This window comes from Mobula birostris, chromosome 23, assembly GCF_030028105.1.
Source record: "Mobula birostris isolate sMobBir1 chromosome 23, sMobBir1.hap1, whole genome shotgun sequence".
NCBI classification, from domain to species: domain Eukaryota; kingdom Metazoa; phylum Chordata; class Chondrichthyes; order Myliobatiformes; family Myliobatidae; genus Mobula; species Mobula birostris.
The window spans coordinates 42,474,737-42,497,423 of NC_092392.1; the positions used below are offsets into that span (position 1 = coordinate 42,474,737).

The 22,687-nt window shown below is 48.2% G+C and overlaps 1 protein-coding gene across 1 annotated transcript in view; it reads right to left on the reverse strand.

Moving 5' to 3' along the window:
• Nucleotides 1–22,687, reverse strand: part of LOC140187004 (laminin subunit beta-4-like) — a 166,801-nt gene that overhangs the window by 114,596 nt on the left and 29,518 nt on the right. Inside the window, exon 9 of the mRNA XM_072241865.1 lies at nucleotides 20,762–20,950. Coding sequence (XP_072097966.1) covers nucleotides 20,762–20,950 — 189 coding nt within the window. The remainder of the gene's footprint in view (nucleotides 1–20,761; nucleotides 20,951–22,687) is intronic.

Below are 22,687 nucleotides of genomic sequence, written 5' to 3' on the forward strand. Positions count from 1 at the left end.
CACTGCTGTGTCACTACACTGCTGACCACTACACTGCTGACCACTACACTGCTGACCATAACACTGCTGACCACTACACAGCTGTGCCACTACACTGCTGACTACTACACTGCTGACCACTACGCTGCTGTACCACTACAATGCTGACGCTGACCACTAAATTGCTAACTATTACACTGCTGACCACTACACTGTTGTGCCACTACACTGCTGAACACTACACTGCTGACCACTATACTTTTGTGCCACTATACTGCTGGCCACTACACTTCTAACCACTACACTGCTGACCTATACACTGCTGACCACTACACTGCTGACCACTACTCTGTTAACCATTACACTGCTAACCATTACACTGCTGACCACTACACTGCTGACCACTACACTTCTAACCACTACACTGCTGACCACTGCACTGCTGGCCACTACACTGCTGACCACTACACTGCTGACCACTACTCTGTTAACCATTACACTACTAACCATTACACTGCTGACCACTACACAGCTGTGTCACTACACTGCTGACCACTATACTGCTGACCACTACGCTGCTGTGCCACCACACTGCTGACCACTACACAGCTGTGCCACTACACTGCTGACTACTAAACTGCTGACCACTACACTGCTGTACCACAACAATGCTGACGCTGACCACTAAACTGCTAACTATTACACTGCTGACCACTACACTGTTGTGCCACTACGCTGCTGAACACTACACTGCTGACCACTACGCTGCTGTGTCACCACACTGCTGACCACTATACTGCTGTGCCACTACACTGCTGACCACTACACTGCTGACCACTACACTGATGACCACTACACTGCTGTGCCACTGTACTGCTGACCACTACACTGCTAACCACTACACTGCTGACCACTACACTGCTGACCACTACACAGCTGTGCCACTACACTGCTGACCACTACACTGCTGACCACTACACTGCTGACCACTACACAGCTGTACCACTACAATGCTGACACTGTCCACTACACTGCTAACCACTACACTACTGACCACTACACTGCTGACCAATACACTGCTGACCACTACACTGCTGACCACTACTCTGTTAACCATTAAACTGCTAACCATTACACTGCTGACCACTACACTGCTGACCACTACACTTCTAACCACTACTCTGTTAACCATTACACTGCTAACCATTACACTGCTGACCACTATACTGCTGACCACTACGCTGCTGTGCCACCACACTGCTGACCACTACACAGCTGTGCCACTACACTGCTGACTACTAAACTGCTGACCACTACACTGCTGTCCACTACTCTGCTGACCACTACACTGCTGACCACTACAATGCTGACTACTACACTGCTGAGCACTACACTGCTGTCCACTGTACTGCTGACCACTACACTGCTAAACACTACACTGCTAACCACAACACTGCTGACCACAAACCTGCTAAACACTACACTGCTAACCACAACACTGCTGACCACTACCCTGCTGACCACTACACTTCTAACCACTACACTGCTGACCAATACACTGCTGACCACTACACTGCTGACCACTACACTTCTAACCACTACACTGCTGACCAATACACCTCTGACCACTACACTGCTGACCACTACACTGCTGACCACTACGTTGCTGTGCCACTACACTGCTGACCACTACACTGCTGACCACTACACTGCTGTGCCACTGTACTGCTGACCACTACACTGCTAACCACTACACTGCTGACCACTACACTGCTAACCACTACACTGCTGTCCACTACACTGCTGACCACTACACTGCTGACCACTACACTGCTAACCATTACACTGCTGACCACTACAATGCTGACTACTACACTGCTGACCACTACACTGCTGACCACTACAATGCTGACCACTACACTGCTGACCACTACACTGCTGTCCACTACTCTGCTGACCACTGCACTGCTGACCACTGCACTGCCGACCACTGCACTGCCGACCACTACACTGCTGACCACTACACTGCCGACCACTACACTGCTGACCACTACACTGCTAACCACTACACTGCTAACCATTACACTGCTGACCACTACACTGCCGACCACTACACTGCTGTGCCACTACACTGCTGACCACTACACTGCTGACCACTACACTGATAACCATTATACTGCTGACCACTACACTGCTGACCACTACACACCTAACAATTACACTGCTGTGCCACTACTCTGCTGGTCACTACACTGCTGACCACTACACTGCTGACCACTACACAGCTGTGCCACTACACTGCTGACTACTACACTGCTGACCACTACGCTGCTGTACCACTACAATGCTGACGCTGACCACTAAACTGCTAACTACTACACTGCTGACCACTACACTGCTGACCACTACACTTCTAACCACTACACTGCTGACCACTACACTGCTGGCCACTACACTGCTGACCACTACACTGCTGACCATTACTCTGTTAACCATTACACTGCTAACCATTACACTGCTGACCACTACACAGCTGTGTCACTACACTGCTGACCACTATACTGCTGACCACTACGCTGCTGTGCCACCACACTGCTGACCACTACACAGCTGTGCCACTACACTGCTGACTACTAAACTGCTGACCACTACACTGCTGTACCACAACAATGCTGACGCTGACCACTAAACTGCTAACTATTACACTGCTGACCACTACACTGTTGTGCCACTACACTGCTGAACACTACACTGCTGACCACTACGCTGCTGTGTCACCACACTGCTGACCACTACACTGCTGACCACTACACTGCTGACCACTACACTGCTGACCACTACACTGATGACCACTACACTGCTGTGCCACTGTACTGCTGACCACTACACTGCTAACCACTACACTGCTGACCACTACACTGCTGACCACTACACAGCTGTGCCACTACACTGCTGACCACTACACTGCTGACCACTACACAGCTGTACCACTACAATGCTGACACTGTCCACTACACTGCTAACCACTACACTACTGACCACTACACTGCTGACCACTACAATGCTGACTACTACACTGCTGACCACTACACTGCTGTCCACTACTCTGCTGACCACTACACTGCTGACCACTACACTGCTGACCACTACAATGCTGACTACTACACTGCTGACCACTACACTGCTGTCCACTACTCTGCTGACCACTACACTGCTAACCATTACACTGCTGACCACTACACTGCCGACCACTACACTGCTGACCACTACACTGCTGACCCATACACTGCTGACCACTACACTGCTGACCACTACACTGCTGTCCACTACACTGCTGTGTCACTACACTGCTGACCAGTACACTGCTGACCACTACACTGCTGACCACTACACTGCTGACCACTACTCTGTTAACCATTACACTGCTAACCATTACACTGCTGACCACCACACTGCTGACCACTACACTGCTGTCCACTACTCTGCTGACCACCACACTGCTGACCACTACACTGCTGACCACTACACTGCTGACCACTACACCGCTGGGCACTAAACTGCTGACCACTACGCTGCTGTGTCACCACACTCCTGACCACTATACTGCTGGCCACTACACTGCTGTCCACTACACTGCTGACCACAACACTGCTGACCACTACACTGCTGACCAATACACTGCTGACCACTACACTGCTGACCACAACACTGCTAAACCCTACACTGCTAACCACAACACTGCTGACCACTACCCTGCTGACCACTACACTTCTAACCACTACACTGCTGACCAATACACTGCTGACCACTACACTGCTGACCACTACACTTCTAACCACTACACTGCTGACCAATACACTGCTGACCACTACACTGCTGTGCCACTACGCTGCTGACCACTGCACTGCTGACCACACACTGCTGTGCCGCTACACTGCTGACCAGTACACTGCTGACCACTACACTGCTGACCACTACACTGCTGTGCCACTGTACTGCTGACCACTACACTGCTAACCACTACACTGCTGACCACTACACTGCTGACCACTACACAGCTGTGCCACTACACTGCTGACCACTATACTGCTGACCACTACACAGCTGTACCACTACAATGCTGACACTGTCCACTAAACTGCTAACCACTACACTGCTGACCACTACACTGCTGACCACTACAATGCTGACTACTACACTGCTGACCACTACACTGCTGTCCACTACTCTGCTGACCACTACACTGCCGACCACTACACTGCCGACCACTACACTGCTGACCACTACACTGCTAACCATTACACTGCTGACCACTACACTGCCGACTACTACACTGCTGTGCCACTACACGGCTGACCACTACACTGCTGACCACTACGCTGCTGTGCCACTACACTGCTGACCACTACACTGCTGACCACTACACTGCTGACCACTACACTGCTGTGCCACTGTACTGCTGACCACTACACTGCTAACCACTACACTGCTGACCACTACACTGCTAACCACTACACTGCTGTCCACTACACTGCTGACCACTACACTGCTGACCACTACACTGCTAACCATTACACTGCTGACCACTACAATGCTGACTACTACACTGCTGACCACTACACTGCTGACCACTACAATGCTGACCACTACACTGCTGACCACTACACTGCTGTCCACTACTCTGCTGACCACTGCACTGCTGACCACTGCACTGCCGACCACTGCACTGCCGACCACTACACTGCCGACCACTACACTGCTGACCACTACACTGCTAACCACTACACTGCTAACCATTACACTGCTGACCACTACACTGCCGACCACTACACTGCTGTGCCACTACACTGCTGACCACTACACTGCTGACCACTACACTGATAACCATTATACTGCTGACCACTACACTGCTGACCACTACACACCTAACAATTACACTGCTGTGCCACTACTCTGCTGGTCACTACACTGCTGACCACTACACTGCTGACCACTACAGTGCTGTCCACTACACTGCTGACCACTACACTGCTGACCACTACACTTCTAACCACTACACTGCTGACCACTACACTGCTGACTACTACACTGCTGTGCCACTTCGCTGCTGACCACTACACTGCTGACCACTCACTGCTGTGTCACTACACTGCTGACCACTACACTGCTGACCTCTACACTGCTGACCATAACACTGCTGACCACTACACAGCTGTGCCACTACACTGCTGACTACTGCACTGCTGACCACTACGCTGCTGTACCACTACAATGCTGACGCTGACCACTAAACTGCTAACTACTACACTGCTGACCACTACACTGCTGACCACTACACTTTTGTGCCACTACACTGCTGACCACTACACTGCTGACCACTATACTGCTGGCCACTACACTTCTAACCACTACACTGCTGACCAATACACTGCTGACCACTACACTGCTGACCACTACTCTGTTAACCATTACACTGCTAACCATTACACTGCTGACCACTACACTGCTGACCACTACACTTCTAACCACTACACTGCTGACCACTACACTGCTGGCCACTACACTGCTGACCACTACACTGCTGACCACTACTCTGTTAACCATTACACTGCTAACCATTACACTGCTGACCACTACACAGCTGTGTCACTACACTGCTGACCACTACACAGCTGTGCCACTACACTGCTGACTACTAAACTGCTGACCACTACACTGCTGTCCACTACTCTGCTGACCACTACACTGCTGACCACTACAATGCTGACTACTACACTGCTGAGCACTACACTGCTGTCCACTGTACTGCTGACCACTACAATGCTAAACACTACACTGCTAACCACAACACTGCTGACCACAAACCTGCTAAACACTACACTGCTAACCACAACACTGCTGACCACTACCCTGCTGACCACTACACTTCTAACCACTACACTGCTGACCAATACACTGCTGACCACTACACTGCTGACCACTACGCTGCTGTGCCACTACACTGCTGACCACTACACACCTAACAATTACACTGCTGTGCCACTACTCTGCTGGTCACTACACTGCTGACCACTACACTGCTGACCACTACACTGCTGTCCACAACACTGCTGACCACTACACTGCTGACCACTACACTTCTAACCACTACACTGCTGACCACTACACTGCTGACTACTACACTGCTGTGCCACTTCGCTGCTGACCACTACACTGCTGACCACTCACTGCTGTGTCACTACACTGCTGACCACTACACTGCTGACCACTACACTGCTGACCATAACACTGCTGACCACTACACAGCTGTGCCACTACACTGCTGACTACTACACTGCTGACCACTACGCTGCTGTACCACTACAATGCTGACGCTGACCACTAAATTGCTAACTATTACACTGCTGACCACTACACTGTTGTGCCACTACACTGCTGAACACTACACTGCTGACCACTATACTTTTGTGCCACTATACTGCTGGCCACTACACTTCTAACCACTACACTGCTGACCTATACACTGCTGACCACTACACTGCTGACCACTACTCTGTTAACCATTACACTGCTAACCATTACACTGCTGACCACTACACTGCTGACCACTACACTTCTAACCACTACACTGCTGACCACTGCACTGCTGGCCACTACACTGCTGACCACTACACTGCTGACCACTACTCTGTTAACCATTACACTACTAACCATTACACTGCTGACCACTACACAGCTGTGTCACTACACTGCTGACCACTATACTGCTGACCACTACGCTGCTGTGCCACCACACTGCTGACCACTACACAGCTGTGCCACTACACTGCTGACTACTAAACTGCTGACCACTACACTGCTGTACCACAACAATGCTGACGCTGACCACTAAACTGCTAACTATTACACTGCTGACCACTACACTGTTGTGCCACTACGCTGCTGAACACTACACTGCTGACCACTACGCTGCTGTGTCACCACACTGCTGACCACTATACTGCTGTGCCACTACACTGCTGACCACTACACTGCTGACCACTACACTGATGACCACTACACTGCTGTGCCACTGTACTGCTGACCACTACACTGCTAACCACTACACTGCTGACCACTACACTGCTGACCACTACACAGCTGTGCCACTACACTGCTGACCACTACACTGCTGACCACTACACTGCTGACCACTACACAGCTGTACCACTACAATGCTGACACTGTCCACTACACTGCTAACCACTACACTACTGACCACTACACTGCTGACCAATACACTGCTGACCACTACACTGCTGACCACTACTCTGTTAACCATTAAACTGCTAACCATTACACTGCTGACCACTACACTGCTGACCACTACACTTCTAACCACTACTCTGTTAACCATTACACTGCTAACCATTACACTGCTGACCACTATACTGCTGACCACTACGCTGCTGTGCCACCACACTGCTGACCACTACACAGCTGTGCCACTACACTGCTGACTACTAAACTGCTGACCACTACACTGCTGTCCACTACTCTGCTGACCACTACACTGCTGACCACTACAATGCTGACTACTACACTGCTGAGCACTACACTGCTGTCCACTGTACTGCTGACCACTACACTGCTAAACACTACACTGCTAACCACAACACTGCTGACCACAAACCTGCTAAACACTACACTGCTAACCACAACACTGCTGACCACTACCCTGCTGACCACTACACTTCTAACCACTACACTGCTGACCAATACACTGCTGACCACTACACTGCTGACCACTACACTTCTAACCACTACACTGCTGACCAATACACCTCTGACCACTACACTGCTGACCACTACACTGCTGACCACTACGTTGCTGTGCCACTACACTGCTGACCACTACACTGCTGACCACTACACTGCTGTGCCACTGTACTGCTGACCACTACACTGCTAACCACTACACTGCTGACCACTACACTGCTAACCACTACACTGCTGTCCACTACACTGCTGACCACTACACTGCTGACCACTACACTGCTAACCATTACACTGCTGACCACTACAATGCTGACTACTACACTGCTGACCACTACACTGCTGACCACTACAATGCTGACCACTACACTGCTGACCACTACACTGCTGTCCACTACTCTGCTGACCACTGCACTGCTGACCACTGCACTGCCGACCACTGCACTGCCGACCACTACACTGCTGACCACTACACTGCCGACCACTACACTGCTGACCACTACACTGCTAACCACTACACTGCTAACCATTACACTGCTGACCACTACACTGCCGACCACTACACTGCTGTGCCACTACACTGCTGACCACTACACTGCTGACCACTACACTGATAACCATTATACTGCTGACCACTACACTGCTGACCACTACACACCTAACAATTACACTGCTGTGCCACTACTCTGCTGGTCACTACACTGCTGACCACTACACTGCTGACCACTACACAGCTGTGCCACTACACTGCTGACTACTACACTGCTGACCACTACGCTGCTGTACCACTACAATGCTGACGCTGACCACTAAACTGCTAACTACTACACTGCTGACCACTACACTGCTGACCACTACACTTCTAACCACTACACTGCTGACCACTACACTGCTGGCCACTACACTGCTGACCACTACACTGCTGACCATTACTCTGTTAACCATTACACTGCTAACCATTACACTGCTGACCACTACACAGCTGTGTCACTACACTGCTGACCACTATACTGCTGACCACTACGCTGCTGTGCCACCACACTGCTGACCACTACACAGCTGTGCCACTACACTGCTGACTACTAAACTGCTGACCACTACACTGCTGACCACTACACTGTTGTGCCACTACACTGCTGAACACTACACTGCTGACCACTACGCTGCTGTGTCACCACACTGCTGACCACTACACTGCTGACCACTACACTGCTGACCACTACACTGCTGACCACTACACTGATGACCACTACACTGCTGTGCCACTGTACTGCTGACCACTACACTGCTAACCACTACACTGCTGACCACTACACTGCTGACCACTACACAGCTGTGCCACTACACTGCTGACCACTACACTGCTGACCACTACACAGCTGTACCACTACAATGCTGACACTGTCCACTACACTGCTAACCACTACACTACTGACCACTACACTGCTGACCACTACAATGCTGACTACTACACTGCTGACCACTACACTGCTGTCCACTACTCTGCTGACCACTACACTGCTGACCACTACACTGCTGACCACTACAATGCTGACTACTACACTGCTGACCACTACACTGCTGTCCACTACTCTGCTGACCACTACACTGCTAACCATTACACTGCTGACCACTACACTGCCGACCACTACACTGCTGACCACTACACTGCTGACCCATACACTGCTGACCACTACACTGCTGACCACTACACTGCTGTCCACTACACTGCTGTGTCACTACACTGCTGACCACTACACTGCTGACCATTACACTGCTGTGCCACTCACTGCTGTGTCACTACACTGCTGACCAGTACACTGCTGACCACTACACTGCTGACCACTACACTGCTGACCACTACTCTGTTAACCATTACACTGCTAACCATTACACTGCTGACCACCACACTGCTGACCACTACACTGCTGTCCACTACTCTGCTGACCACCACACTGCTGACCACTACACTGCTGACCACTACACTGCTGACCACTACACCGCTGGGCACTAAACTGCTGACCACTACGCTGCTGTGTCACCACACTCCTGACCACTATACTGCTGGCCACTACACTGCTGTCCACTACACTGCTGACCACAACACTGCTGACCACTACACTGCTGACCAATACACTGCTGACCACTACACTGCTGACCACAACACTGCTAAACCCTACACTGCTAACCACAACACTGCTGACCACTACCCTGCTGACCACTACACTTCTAACCACTACACTGCTGACCAATACACTGCTGACCACTACACTGCTGACCACTACACTTCTAACCACTACACTGCTGACCAATACACTGCTGACCACTACACTGCTGTGCCACTACGCTGCTGACCACTGCACTGCTGACCACACACTGCTGTGCCGCTACACTGCTGACCAGTACACTGCTGACCACTACACTGCTGACCACTACACTGCTGTGCCACTGTACTGCTGACCACTACACTGCTAACCACTACACTGCTGACCACTACACTGCTGACCACTACACAGCTGTGCCACTACACTGCTGACCACTATACTGCTGACCACTACACAGCTGTACCACTACAATGCTGACACTGTCCACTAAACTGCTAACCACTACACTGCTGACCACTACACTGCTGACCACTACACTGCTGACCACTACAATGCTGACTACTACACTGCTGACCACTACACTGCTGTCCACTACTCTGCTGACCACTACACTGCCGACCACTACACTGCCGACCACTACACTGCTGACCACTACACTGCTAACCATTACACTGCTGACCACTACACTGCCGACTACTACACTGCTGTGCCACTACACGGCTGACCACTACACTGATAATCATTATACTGCTGTGCCACTTCACGGCTGACCACTACACTCCTAACAATTACACTGCTGTGCCACTACTCTGCTGGTCACTACACTGCTGACCACTACACTGCTGACCACTACACTGCTGACCACTACACTGCTGACCAGTATACTGTGACCACTACACTGCTGCCCACTACACAGCTGTGCCACTACACTGCTGACCACTACACTGCTGACCACTACACTGCTGACCATTACACTGCTGTGCCACTTCGCTGCTGACCACTACACTGCTGACCACTCACTGCTGTGTCACTACACTGCTGACCAGTACACTGCTGACCACTACACTGCTGACCACTACTCTGTTAACCATTACACTGCTAACCATTACACTGTTGACCACCACACTGCTGACCACTACACTGCTGTCCACTACACTGCTGACCACTACAGTGCTGGCCACTACACTGCTGACAACTACACTGCTGTGCCACTACACTGCTGACCACTACACTGCTGACCACTACACCGCTGGGCACTACACTGCTGACCACTATACTGCTGACCAATACACTGCTGACCACTACGCTGCTGTGTCACCACACTCCTGACCACTATACTGCTGGCCACTACACTGCTGTCCACTACACTGCTGACCACAACACTGCTAAACACTACACTGCTAACCACAACACTGCTGACCACTACCCTGCTGACCACTACACTTCTAACCACTACACTGCTGACCAATACACTGCTGACCACACACTGCTGTGCCACTACACTGCTGACTACTACACTGCTGACCACTACACTGCTGACCACTACACTGCTGTGCCACTACACGGCTGACCACTACACTCCTAACAATTTCACTGCTGACCAGTACACTGCTGACTACTACACTGCTGACCACTACACTGCTGTCCACTACACTGCTGACCACTACACTGCTGACCACTACACTGCCGTGCCACTACACTGCTGACCACTACACTGCTAACCATTACACTGCTGACCACTACACTGCTGACTACTACACTGCTGTGCCACTTCGCTGCTGACCACTACACTGCTGACCACTACACTGCTGACCACTACCCTGCTGACCATAACACTGCTGACCACTGCACAGCTGTGCCACTACACTGCTGTACCACTACAATGCTGTCGCTGACCACTAAATTGCTAACTATTACACTGCTGACCACTACACTGTTGTGCCACTACACTGCTGAACACTACACTGCTGACCACTACACTGCTGACCACTACACTGCTGGGCACTACACTGCTGACCACTGTGCTGCTGTGTCACCACACTGCTGACCACTATACTGCTGTGCCACTACACTGCTGACCACTACACTGCTGACCACTACACAGCTGTGCCACTGTACTGCTGACCACTACACTGCTAACCACTACATTGCTGACCACTACACTGCTGACCACTACACAGCTGTGCCACTACACTGCTGACCACTATACTGCTGACCACTACACAGCTGTACCACTACAGTGCTGACACTGTCCACTAAACTGCTAACCACTACACTACTGACCACTACACTGCTGACCACTACAATGCTGACTACTACACTGCTGACCACTACACTGCTGGCCACTACACTGCTGACCACTACACTGCTGACCACTACTCTGTTAACCATTACACTGCTAACCATTACACTGCTGACCACTACACAGCTGTGTCACTACACTGCTGACCACTATACTGCTGACCACTACGCTGCTGTGCCACCACACTGCTGACCACTACACAGCTGTGCCACTACACTGCTGACTACTAAACTGCTGACCACTACACTGCTGTACCACAACAATGCTGACGCTGACCACTAAACTGCTAACTATTACACTGCTGACCACTACACTGTTGTGCCACTACACTGCTGAACACTACACTGCTGACCACTACGCTGCTGTGTCACCACACTGCTGACCACTACACTGCTGACCACTACACTGCTGACCACTACACTGCTGACCACTACACTGATGACCACTACACTGCTGTGCCACTGTACTGCTGACCACTACACTGCTAACCACTACACTGCTGACCACTACACTGCTGACCACTACACAGCTGTGCCACAACACTGCTGACCACTACACTGCTGACCACTACACAGCTGTACCACTACAATGCTGACACTGTCCACTACACTGCTAACCACTACACTACTGACCACTACACTGCTGACCACTACAATGCTGACTACTACACTGCTGACCACTACACTGCTGTCCACTACTCTGCTGACCACTACACTGCTGACCACTACAATGCTGACTACTACACTGCTGACCACTACACTGCTGTCCACTACTCTGCTGACCACTACACTGCTAACCATTACACTGCTGACCACTACACTGCCGACCACTACACTGCTGACCACTACACTGCTGACCCATACACTGCTGACCACTACACTGCTGACCACTACACTGCTGTCCACTACACTGCTGTGTCACTACACTGCTGACCACTACACTGCTGACCATTACACTGCTGTGCCACTCACTGCTGTGTCACTACACTGCTGACCAGTACACTGCTGACCACTACACTGCTGACCACTACACTGCTGACCACTACTCTGTTAACCATTACACTGCTAACCATTACACTGCTGACCACCACACTGCTGACCACTACACTGCTGTCCACTACTCTGCTGACCACCACACTGCTGACCACTACACTGCTGACCACTACACTGCTGACCACTACACCGCTGGGCACTAAACTGCTGACCACTACGCTGCTGTGTCACCACACTCCTGACCACTATACTGCTGGCCACTACACTGCTGTCCACTACACTGCTGACCACAACACTGCTGACCACTACACTGCTGACCAATACACTGCTGACCACTACACTGCTGACCACAACACTGCTAAACCCTACACTGCTAACCACAACACTGCTGACCACTACCCTGCTGACCACTACACTTCTAACCACTACACTGCTGACCAATACACTGCTGACCACTACACTGCTGACCACTACACTTCTAACCACTACACTGCTGACCAATACACTGCTGACCACTACACTGCTGTGCCACTACGCTGCTGACCACTGCACTGCTGACCACACACTGCTGTGCCGCTACACTGCTGACCAGTACACTGCTGACCACTACACTGCTGACCACTACACTGCTGTGCCACTGTACTGCTGACCACTACACTGCTAACCACTACACTGCTGACCACTACACTGCTGACCACTACACAGCTGTGCCACTACACTGCTGACCACTATACTGCTGACCACTACACAGCTGTACCACTACAATGCTGACACTGTCCACTAAACTGCTAACCACTACACTGCTGACCACTACACTGCTGACCACTACACTGCTGACCACTACAATGCTGACTACTACACTGCTGACCACTACACTGCTGTCCACTACTCTGCTGACCACTACACTGCCGACCACTACACTGCCGACCACTACACTGCTGACCACTACACTGCTAACCATTACACTGCTGACCACTACACTGCCGACTACTACACTGCTGTGCCACTACACGGCTGACCACTACACTGATAATCATTATACTGCTGTGCCACTTCACGGCTGACCACTACACTCCTAACAATTACACTGCTGTGCCACTACTCTGCTGGTCACTACACTGCTGTCCACTACACTGCTGACCACTACACTGCTGACCACTACACTGCCGTGCCACTACACTGCTGACCACTACACTGCTAACCATTACACTGCTGACCACTACACTGCTGACTACTACACTGCTGTGCCACTTCGCTGCTGACCACTACACTGCTGACCACTACACTGCTGACCACTACCCTGCTGACCATAACACTGCTGACCACTGCACAGCTGTGCCACTACACTGCTGTACCACTACAATGCTGTCGCTGACCACTAAATTGCTAACTATTACACTGCTGACCACTACACTGTTGTGCCACTACACTGCTGAACACTACACTGCTGACCACTACACTGCTGACCACTACACTGCTGGGCACTACACTGCTGACCACTGTGCTGCTGTGTCACCACACTGCTGACCACTATACTGCTGTGCCACTACACTGCTGACCACTACACTGCTGACCACTACACAGCTGTGCCACTGTACTGCTGACCACTACACTGCTAACCACTACATTGCTGACCACTACACTGCTGACCACTACACAGCTGTGCCACTACACTGCTGACCACTATACTGCTGACCACTACACAGCTGTACCACTACAGTGCTGACACTGTCCACTAAACTGCTAACCACTACACTACTGACCACTACACTGCTGACCACTACAATGCTGACTACTACACTGCTGACCACTACACTGCTGACTACTACAATGCTGACTACTACACTGCTGTGCCACTTCGCTGCTGACCACTACACTGCTGACCACTCACTGCTGTGTCACTACACTGCTGACCACTACACTGCTGACCACTACACTTCTAACCACTACACTGCTGACCACTACACTGCTGACTACTACACTGCTGTGCCACTTCGCTGCTGACCACTACACTGCTGACCACTCACTGCTGTGTCACTACACTGCTGACCACTACACTGCTGACCACTACACTGCTGACCATAACACTGCTGACCACTACACAGCTGTGCCACTACACTGCTGACTACTACACTGCTGACCACTACGCTGCTGTACCACTACAATGCTGACGCTGACCACTAAACTGCTAACTACTACACTGCTGACCACTACACTTTTGTGCCACTACACTGCTGACCACTACACTGCTGACCACTGTACTGCTGGCCACTACACTTCTAACCACTACACTGCTGACCAATACACTGCTGACCACTACACTGCTGACCACTACTCTGTTAACCATTACACTGCTAACCATTACACTGCTGACCACTACACTGCTGACCACTACACTTCTAACCACTACACTGCTGACCACTACACTGCTGGCCACTACACTGCTGACCACTACACTGCTGACCACTACGCTGCTGTGCCACCACACTGCTGACCACTACACAGCTGTGCCACTACACTGCTGACTACTAAACTGCTGACCACTACACTGCTGTACCACAACAATGCTGACGCTGACCACTAAACTGCTAACTATTACACTGCTGACCACTACACTGTTGTGCCACTACACTGCTGAACACTACACTGCTGACCACTACGCTGCTGTGTCACCACATTGCTGACCACTATACTGCTGTGCCACTACACTGCTGACCACTACACTGCTGACCACTACACTGATGACCACTACACTGCTGTGCCACTGTACTGCTGACCACTACGCTGCTGTGTCACCACACTGCTGACCACTATACTGCTGTGCCACTACACTGCTGACCACTACACTGCTGACCACTACACTGATGACCACTACACTGCTGTGCCACTGTACTGCTGACCACTACACTGCTAACCACTACACTGCTGACCACTACACAGCTGTGCCACTACACTGCTGACCACTATACTGCTGACCACTACACAGCTGTACCACTACAGTGCTGACACTGTCCACTAAACTGCTAACCACTACACTACTGACCACTACACTGCTGACCACTACAATGCTGACTACTACACTGCTGACCACTACACTGCTGACTACTACAATGCTGACTACTACACTGCTGACCACTACACTGCTGTGCCACTACACTGCTGACCACTACACTGCTGTGCCACTACTCTGCTGACCACTACACTGCCGACCACTACACTGCTGACCACTACACTGCCGACCACTACACTGCTGTGCCACTACACTGCTGACCACTACACTGATAACCATTATACTGCTGTGCCACTACACGGCTGACCACTACACTCCTAACAATTACACTGCTGTGCCACTACTCTGCTGGTCACTACACTGCTGACCACTACACTGCTGACCACTACACAGCTGAGCCACTACACTGCTGACCACTATACTGCTGACCACTACACTGCTGACCACTACACAGCTGAGCCACTACACTGCTGACCACTACACTGCTGACCACCTGGTTATTGTACAAGATTGATGAGACTTGCTTTAGTCAGAGGTCGGGGGGATCCAAATGCTAACAGGCCCTGGCTTACCAGCTCTCTGTGGGACCATGGCAGAGCTGCCCAAGGAGCTGGAGCTGCCACTGTGGGCTTAAAACCAGGACCATGGTCACCAGCACAGAAGCACGGGTGCCTGTCTCATGTTACCAGAGCAATGACTGGATCAGCATCCGGACCTCCTGCAGGGCCTTGGCCCAAAGCATCAACCATCCCGTTGTCTCCTGATCCTGTTCAAACAACTGCAATCCTGCAGATTGTTGATTCTTGTGCTTTGGGAAAGACAGAATTTGTGTCGGCCCTGTGGCACACAGCGACTTGCTCTGCTTCCTCTCAGTTTCTGAGATCTTGCTTTGATCCGCATCCTGCTGCTGTCTATGTGGAGTTTGTATCTTCTCCCTATGACTGCACAACTTGCTCCTGGGTGCTTTGGTTTCTTCCCACATGACAAAGATGATGTGCCGGTTGGTAATTCGATTGACTACTGTGGAAAACGGTCCCTTGTGCAGGTGGAGCATGCCTCCTCAATTTCAACATGTACGAGAAGTTTGGATAGGTACATAGATGGTAGGGGTATGGAGGGCTATGGTCCCGGTGCAGGTCAATGGGTGTAGGCAGTTTAAATGGTTCGGTACAGAGTAGATGGGCCAAAGGGCCTGTTTCTGTGCTGTGTTTTTTCTACGACTCAGTGAGAGGCAGCTGAATAGTGCAGGAGTGGTGGTTGTGGAGGAGACCCAAAAATAAAAAAAAACAGGGTTTGTATAGATGGGTGCTTGATGGTCAGTGTGGACGTGGTGGGCTGACAGCCAGTTTCCGTGCTCTAGAACTATTTTCCAGGAAAACAAATGGTGGGCAGGAATTCTCAGACCAACCAGACAAAAGTCCTGACATGGAGCAACCGGTCACCTTGGGAGTTCTGTGGAAGGATTCATAATGTAGGATTCAAGTCCTCACTGTGTGTTTGGTCCTTGGGTCGAACCTGTGGCAGGCCTGGACCCAGGGATCAGCGTGGTTCTAGTATCTAGCACCCAGACCACTATACTGAGCCAAAGCTTAGGGATCAAGGACCCAGACGTCATGTTGGGCAGATCTGATCTTAAGAACCTAAGACTGGATCTAGCTCTAGTCACAAGACACGACATCTATTCCATAACACAGTTAGGGTACTGGTAGATGCATATTTAGCACTGATGTACAGGTCTTTAACCATGTAATATTGGGATAATGTAATTGTGTGTATAGGTCTGTCATTGTGTTACTCTGGGTACAATAGTGGTGGCCACAGTTTTCTCACTGCCACTAACTGCAGTATCAAAATGCATTTTTTAAAGAGCTATTGTAGGTACAGTGAGTCACAGGATTCTTTGAATCACCAGACTTGTTCCAGCTTCGTCGTACATTTTACTCTTGTGAGAGTCAATGTGTGTCCAAGAACTTAGAATATATCCATAAGGAGTGAAGGGGATATTGAGACTAGACAGAAAGGAAGTGTGTGCAACTTCCAAGATAAAGGAGAAGGCGTGTACCATTAACTGTATAAAAGAGTGCCTAATTTTATTTCTGAAGTGTTATTTTAAAGTTTACCTCTAAACGTAATAATCAACATCCTGAAAATGGAATGGTGTCACAAAATGGTCAAGTTTCGCAAACAACCCTACGATTTCTTTTCCTTTGCTCATTTATTTAATATACTTTTATAGAATGTTTATAGTTCAGGAGGCAATCTGGCTCATAGTAGCTGTGCTGCTTTTGGGAACCTCTGACTTAATGTGGACAAACCCACAAAACCCACTGACAAATCTTACAACAATGGGGTGAGGGAACTGACCAGAACTCAAAAAATATCTTAATCTGCCACTGCGTTCAATAACCGCTTGAAAGATTAATAGAATTTAGCTGTGACAAGTGAGAAATGAGTAATATTTTTTGTCTCTGTTGCAGTAAGTACAACTAAGCCAATCTGTAGCATTTCTTCTTCAGGAATCATGATATATCTATGTCTAAGATATAAGGTTCAGTATTTCCTGAAGATTTCTAGTTGGAAGAAAATAAACTATTTATACATTTAACAAATGAAAATGAGTATTTTGGGTATTTATACAAGCAAGCTCAATTTTGGATATGCAGAATTTGATGGGATCAAATCATTTTGATTCAACCTATTACTAACAAAGAGGCGAGTTACTGATTATACCTTGTCTAAGGGAGTTGGGATGAGCTGAAGAAAATTACTCAAGTAAGATGTAGTAAAAACTGAGTTACAGCTTTTTAAATGAATATTTTTAAGTTATTCTCGACTCTGAAGTTGCCTGATGATGCAAGTTACATCTGTTTTAATAATAATAATAATAATGATAGTAAGTACTTTATTGATCCCGTGGGAAATTATTTTATTACAGCAGCAACATTTAAGGACACACTTAGCAATAGTAATAAATATAATGATATTAACTAATAATAGAGTACAGAATAATAATACACACAATAATAATTTACCAACGTGCAATTATAATGCACAAAATAATAGAACAGAGACTATTGTACTATGATGTGTGTTCTCCTCTCGCACAGAGATGAACTGCTGTAGGAAAAATTTGCTGTAACTATCCTTCCATTTGTGGGAGATGCATTGTTAAAATGCATTTGTGGGAAAGAAATCTCCTTTAACTCCCTTTATATCCTATTGAGGTACTGCCCTCTCTGATAAAGTACTAAGTACTAAGTACTAAATTGAATCTGCCTGGGGAGGGGAAACTCTTTGTTGGAAATAATGGCATACTTCGCGGTGCAAAGTTAAAAGAGAGTGCTGGTTTGCTCCAAACTGATAGTAACTGGAATCACAACAGTGTTATGTGTTGGATCACTAAGAAATCTGCTGGCTCTACATATGCCTGCAGCTGTTAGTTTGTGAACGCAGGCACCCCGAGTAAAACAGTATCCAGACTGACTTGGAGCACAAATGTTCACACATGCGCCAGATGCCATTTTGGAATGGATATATAGTACTGTGCAAAGGTCTGAAGCACATATTAAAAAAATCTGTAAAGCAAAGATACTTTAAAAATAATGAAATTAAAAGTTTCTAAATATCAAAAATGTAAAAAACTGAAATCAAGTCAATATTTGTGTGACTACCCTTTGCCTTTAAAACAGCATCAATTCTCTGAGGTACACTGACTTCCAGTTTTCCAAGAAAATGAGCTGGTAGGCTGTCCAAGCATCTTGGAGAACTTGCCACAGTTCTTCTGCAGAATTTGGCTGTCTTGCTTTCCAGGTAATCCCCGGCAGCCTTGATGATGTTGAGATCAGGGTTCTGGGGAAGCCACACCATCTGAGACCATATAAAAAATCTCAGGTGCCTAAGACTTTTGTACAGTACAGTAAATATTTCTTATTGGAACTAGAATCAGAATCAAGTTTAATATCACTGGCATATGTTGTGAAACTTGTTGTTATGCGGATATACAGTAATAAAAGCTATAAATTACAGTCAGAAGCATATATATACATAATACATATATTTAAGAAGTTAAATTAAATAAGTAGTGCAAAAACAAAAAAAAAAGTAGTGAGGAAGTGGATTCAGTGGATTCAATATCCATTCAGAAATCTGATGGTAGAGGGGAAAAAGCTGTTCCTGAATTGTTGAATGTGTGCCTTCAAGTTCCTGTACCTCCTCCCTGATGGTAGCAATGAGAAGAGGGTATGTCCTGGGTGATGGAGGTCCTTAATGATGGATGCTGCCTTTTTGAGGCATCGCTCCTTGAAGATGTCCTCAATGCTGGGGAGGCTAGTGTCCGTAATTTGCATTAAAACTTATAGTTTTTAAAAAATGTATTGCACTGTACAGCTGCCTCAAAACAACAAATTTCACAACATACAGTATATGAGTGATAATAAACCAGATTCTGATTTGGTGCACATGGTAGCCAAAACTCTTATACATTGGTATCAGGTTTACAGGAGCTCTACTTAACCTTCATACACATAAACTGTAACTACTTTGCTTAATAAACCACTTTTAACATTGCAGCTTACAATTAAAGTTGATTTCAAATAAGGTGAAGTTAAAGCAAACTTACGGACACACGCATATGGGTCAGAAATTGATCTCCCAGGGTCCTGGTAGAAGAAGGGCCTGCATTGGTCACAGTTTTTACCCATTGTATTGTGCTGACATTCCTCACAGACCCCACCACTGACCTGTCCACTGGCCAAGTACACAGCCGTGTCAAAATGACATCTTTCTGAATGTCCATTGCAGTTACATTCTGAAGCAGAAATGGTAACAAATTACTGTTGTGACAAGCAAAATGAGAACCATGAAGCAGAGTATTTTTCTACATTTGGTGATCTAATAATAATATAATAACTGCACTAAAATTTTGCTTTAGCAAAAAAAAACATATTGGAATAGCAGATCCCATTTGTGCATCTGCAAAAGAAGACACTCCTCAGTTTAACATTTCATCTAAAAAAGTACCAACTCTCATCCGTTGCGAATATATTGGTGTTGTAATGTGAACAAACTTACCGGAGAGATGCAGCTGGTAGATAGGAAGTCGTCTCTTTATTTGACAAATGAGACACAGCAGGCAACATAGTGAAACAACAGGAATTCTGCAGATGCTGGAAATTCAAGCAACACACATCAAAGTTGCTGGTGAACGCAGCAGGCCTGACGAAGTGTCTCAGCCTGAAACGTCGACCGTACCTCTTCCTAGAGATGCTGCCTGGCCTGCTGCGTTCACCAGCAACTTTGATGAGGCAGCATATTGAGACCCTTTCAGGGGAAGAGGCCTGTTTGACCCAACATTACATGACATTTTATATACTAAAGATCAAAGGACAATTCTATATTTTCAATGTATCTACAATGCTTCCTTTGAATTACATATAACTTCCACACCTCCTTCTTCGCACCCACACTACTGACAATGTTAATCTACATTGTCTGTTTTTTCAATTTACTGCTGTTTTCACAGCTCTAGGAACTCATTGTCCAGCGCTGCTTTTTAAATTTAATCTACAGTCCATATTCAGATCTGAATGTTGTTGGCTGAAGTTAGTTGCTGAAGTTATTTGCTATATGTCCTAACCCTAAAAAAGGCCTTAACAATTGGACATTCAGAGATTATAAATGGCAAACTATCAACACAGTCTTAAATTACCTCTGGCTGAGAATGATCCAATTTTTGCTGCAAACAAGAGTCAGTACCAAGAGTGGAACTAAACTTGTTTATATAAGGTACCAAAGCAGATTGAAGGTTACATTCTTTATGCTCCATGCAATGTATGGTCTATCACATAGAGCCAACAAGATGACCTTGTCTCTCTTTATTCTCAAAGCATACACTGGTTGGTCAGCTTTGAGTTCTCATTAGGCGAAAGCTGATGCTAGAACTTCCTCAGATGCAGCCCAATTCACGACACTAAGTGAGAATGGGTTGCCACTATTCCTCTGAAAACACACCAGATCCTACAGAGTTATGGTGCAGTCAGGAGGAGCTACTTATCATTCTGCAGCATCAAAACTTGTGAATAGTTTCGCCCTATTTACAATTGGTGGTTCAAAGGCAGGGATGAATCAGAACATAGGAGGGAGATTGAAAATCTGGATGAGAAGTGCCATCTGGATTTGACATTGTGCTAACAATCTTGATGCCCTAAACATACAAATTCTCTTTCTAGTGCCAGGTTTACTTTTCAAGTTTGTTCATCACCTCCTGTTTAATCCAACTCTTTGTATAAAGCATTTGACAAGAAAGCATGACCATTTTGTGGTTGAGTCCTCTCAGGGTTACTCAGTGACATGTTGTTGGATTGAGTGTCCTCCTTCCCACTGATCAGATCCTCTTTAACTCGTTAATCCTCTTTGTAGCCTCGCTCTCTTGCTTTTGGCAGCTTATAGTGTTCCAATCAAGCTTAATGTAAGCTGAGGGAACTGAACTTCGTCTTCCGTTTTGGCACGTTATACTTTTTAGAACTCAATAATGAATTCAATGTTA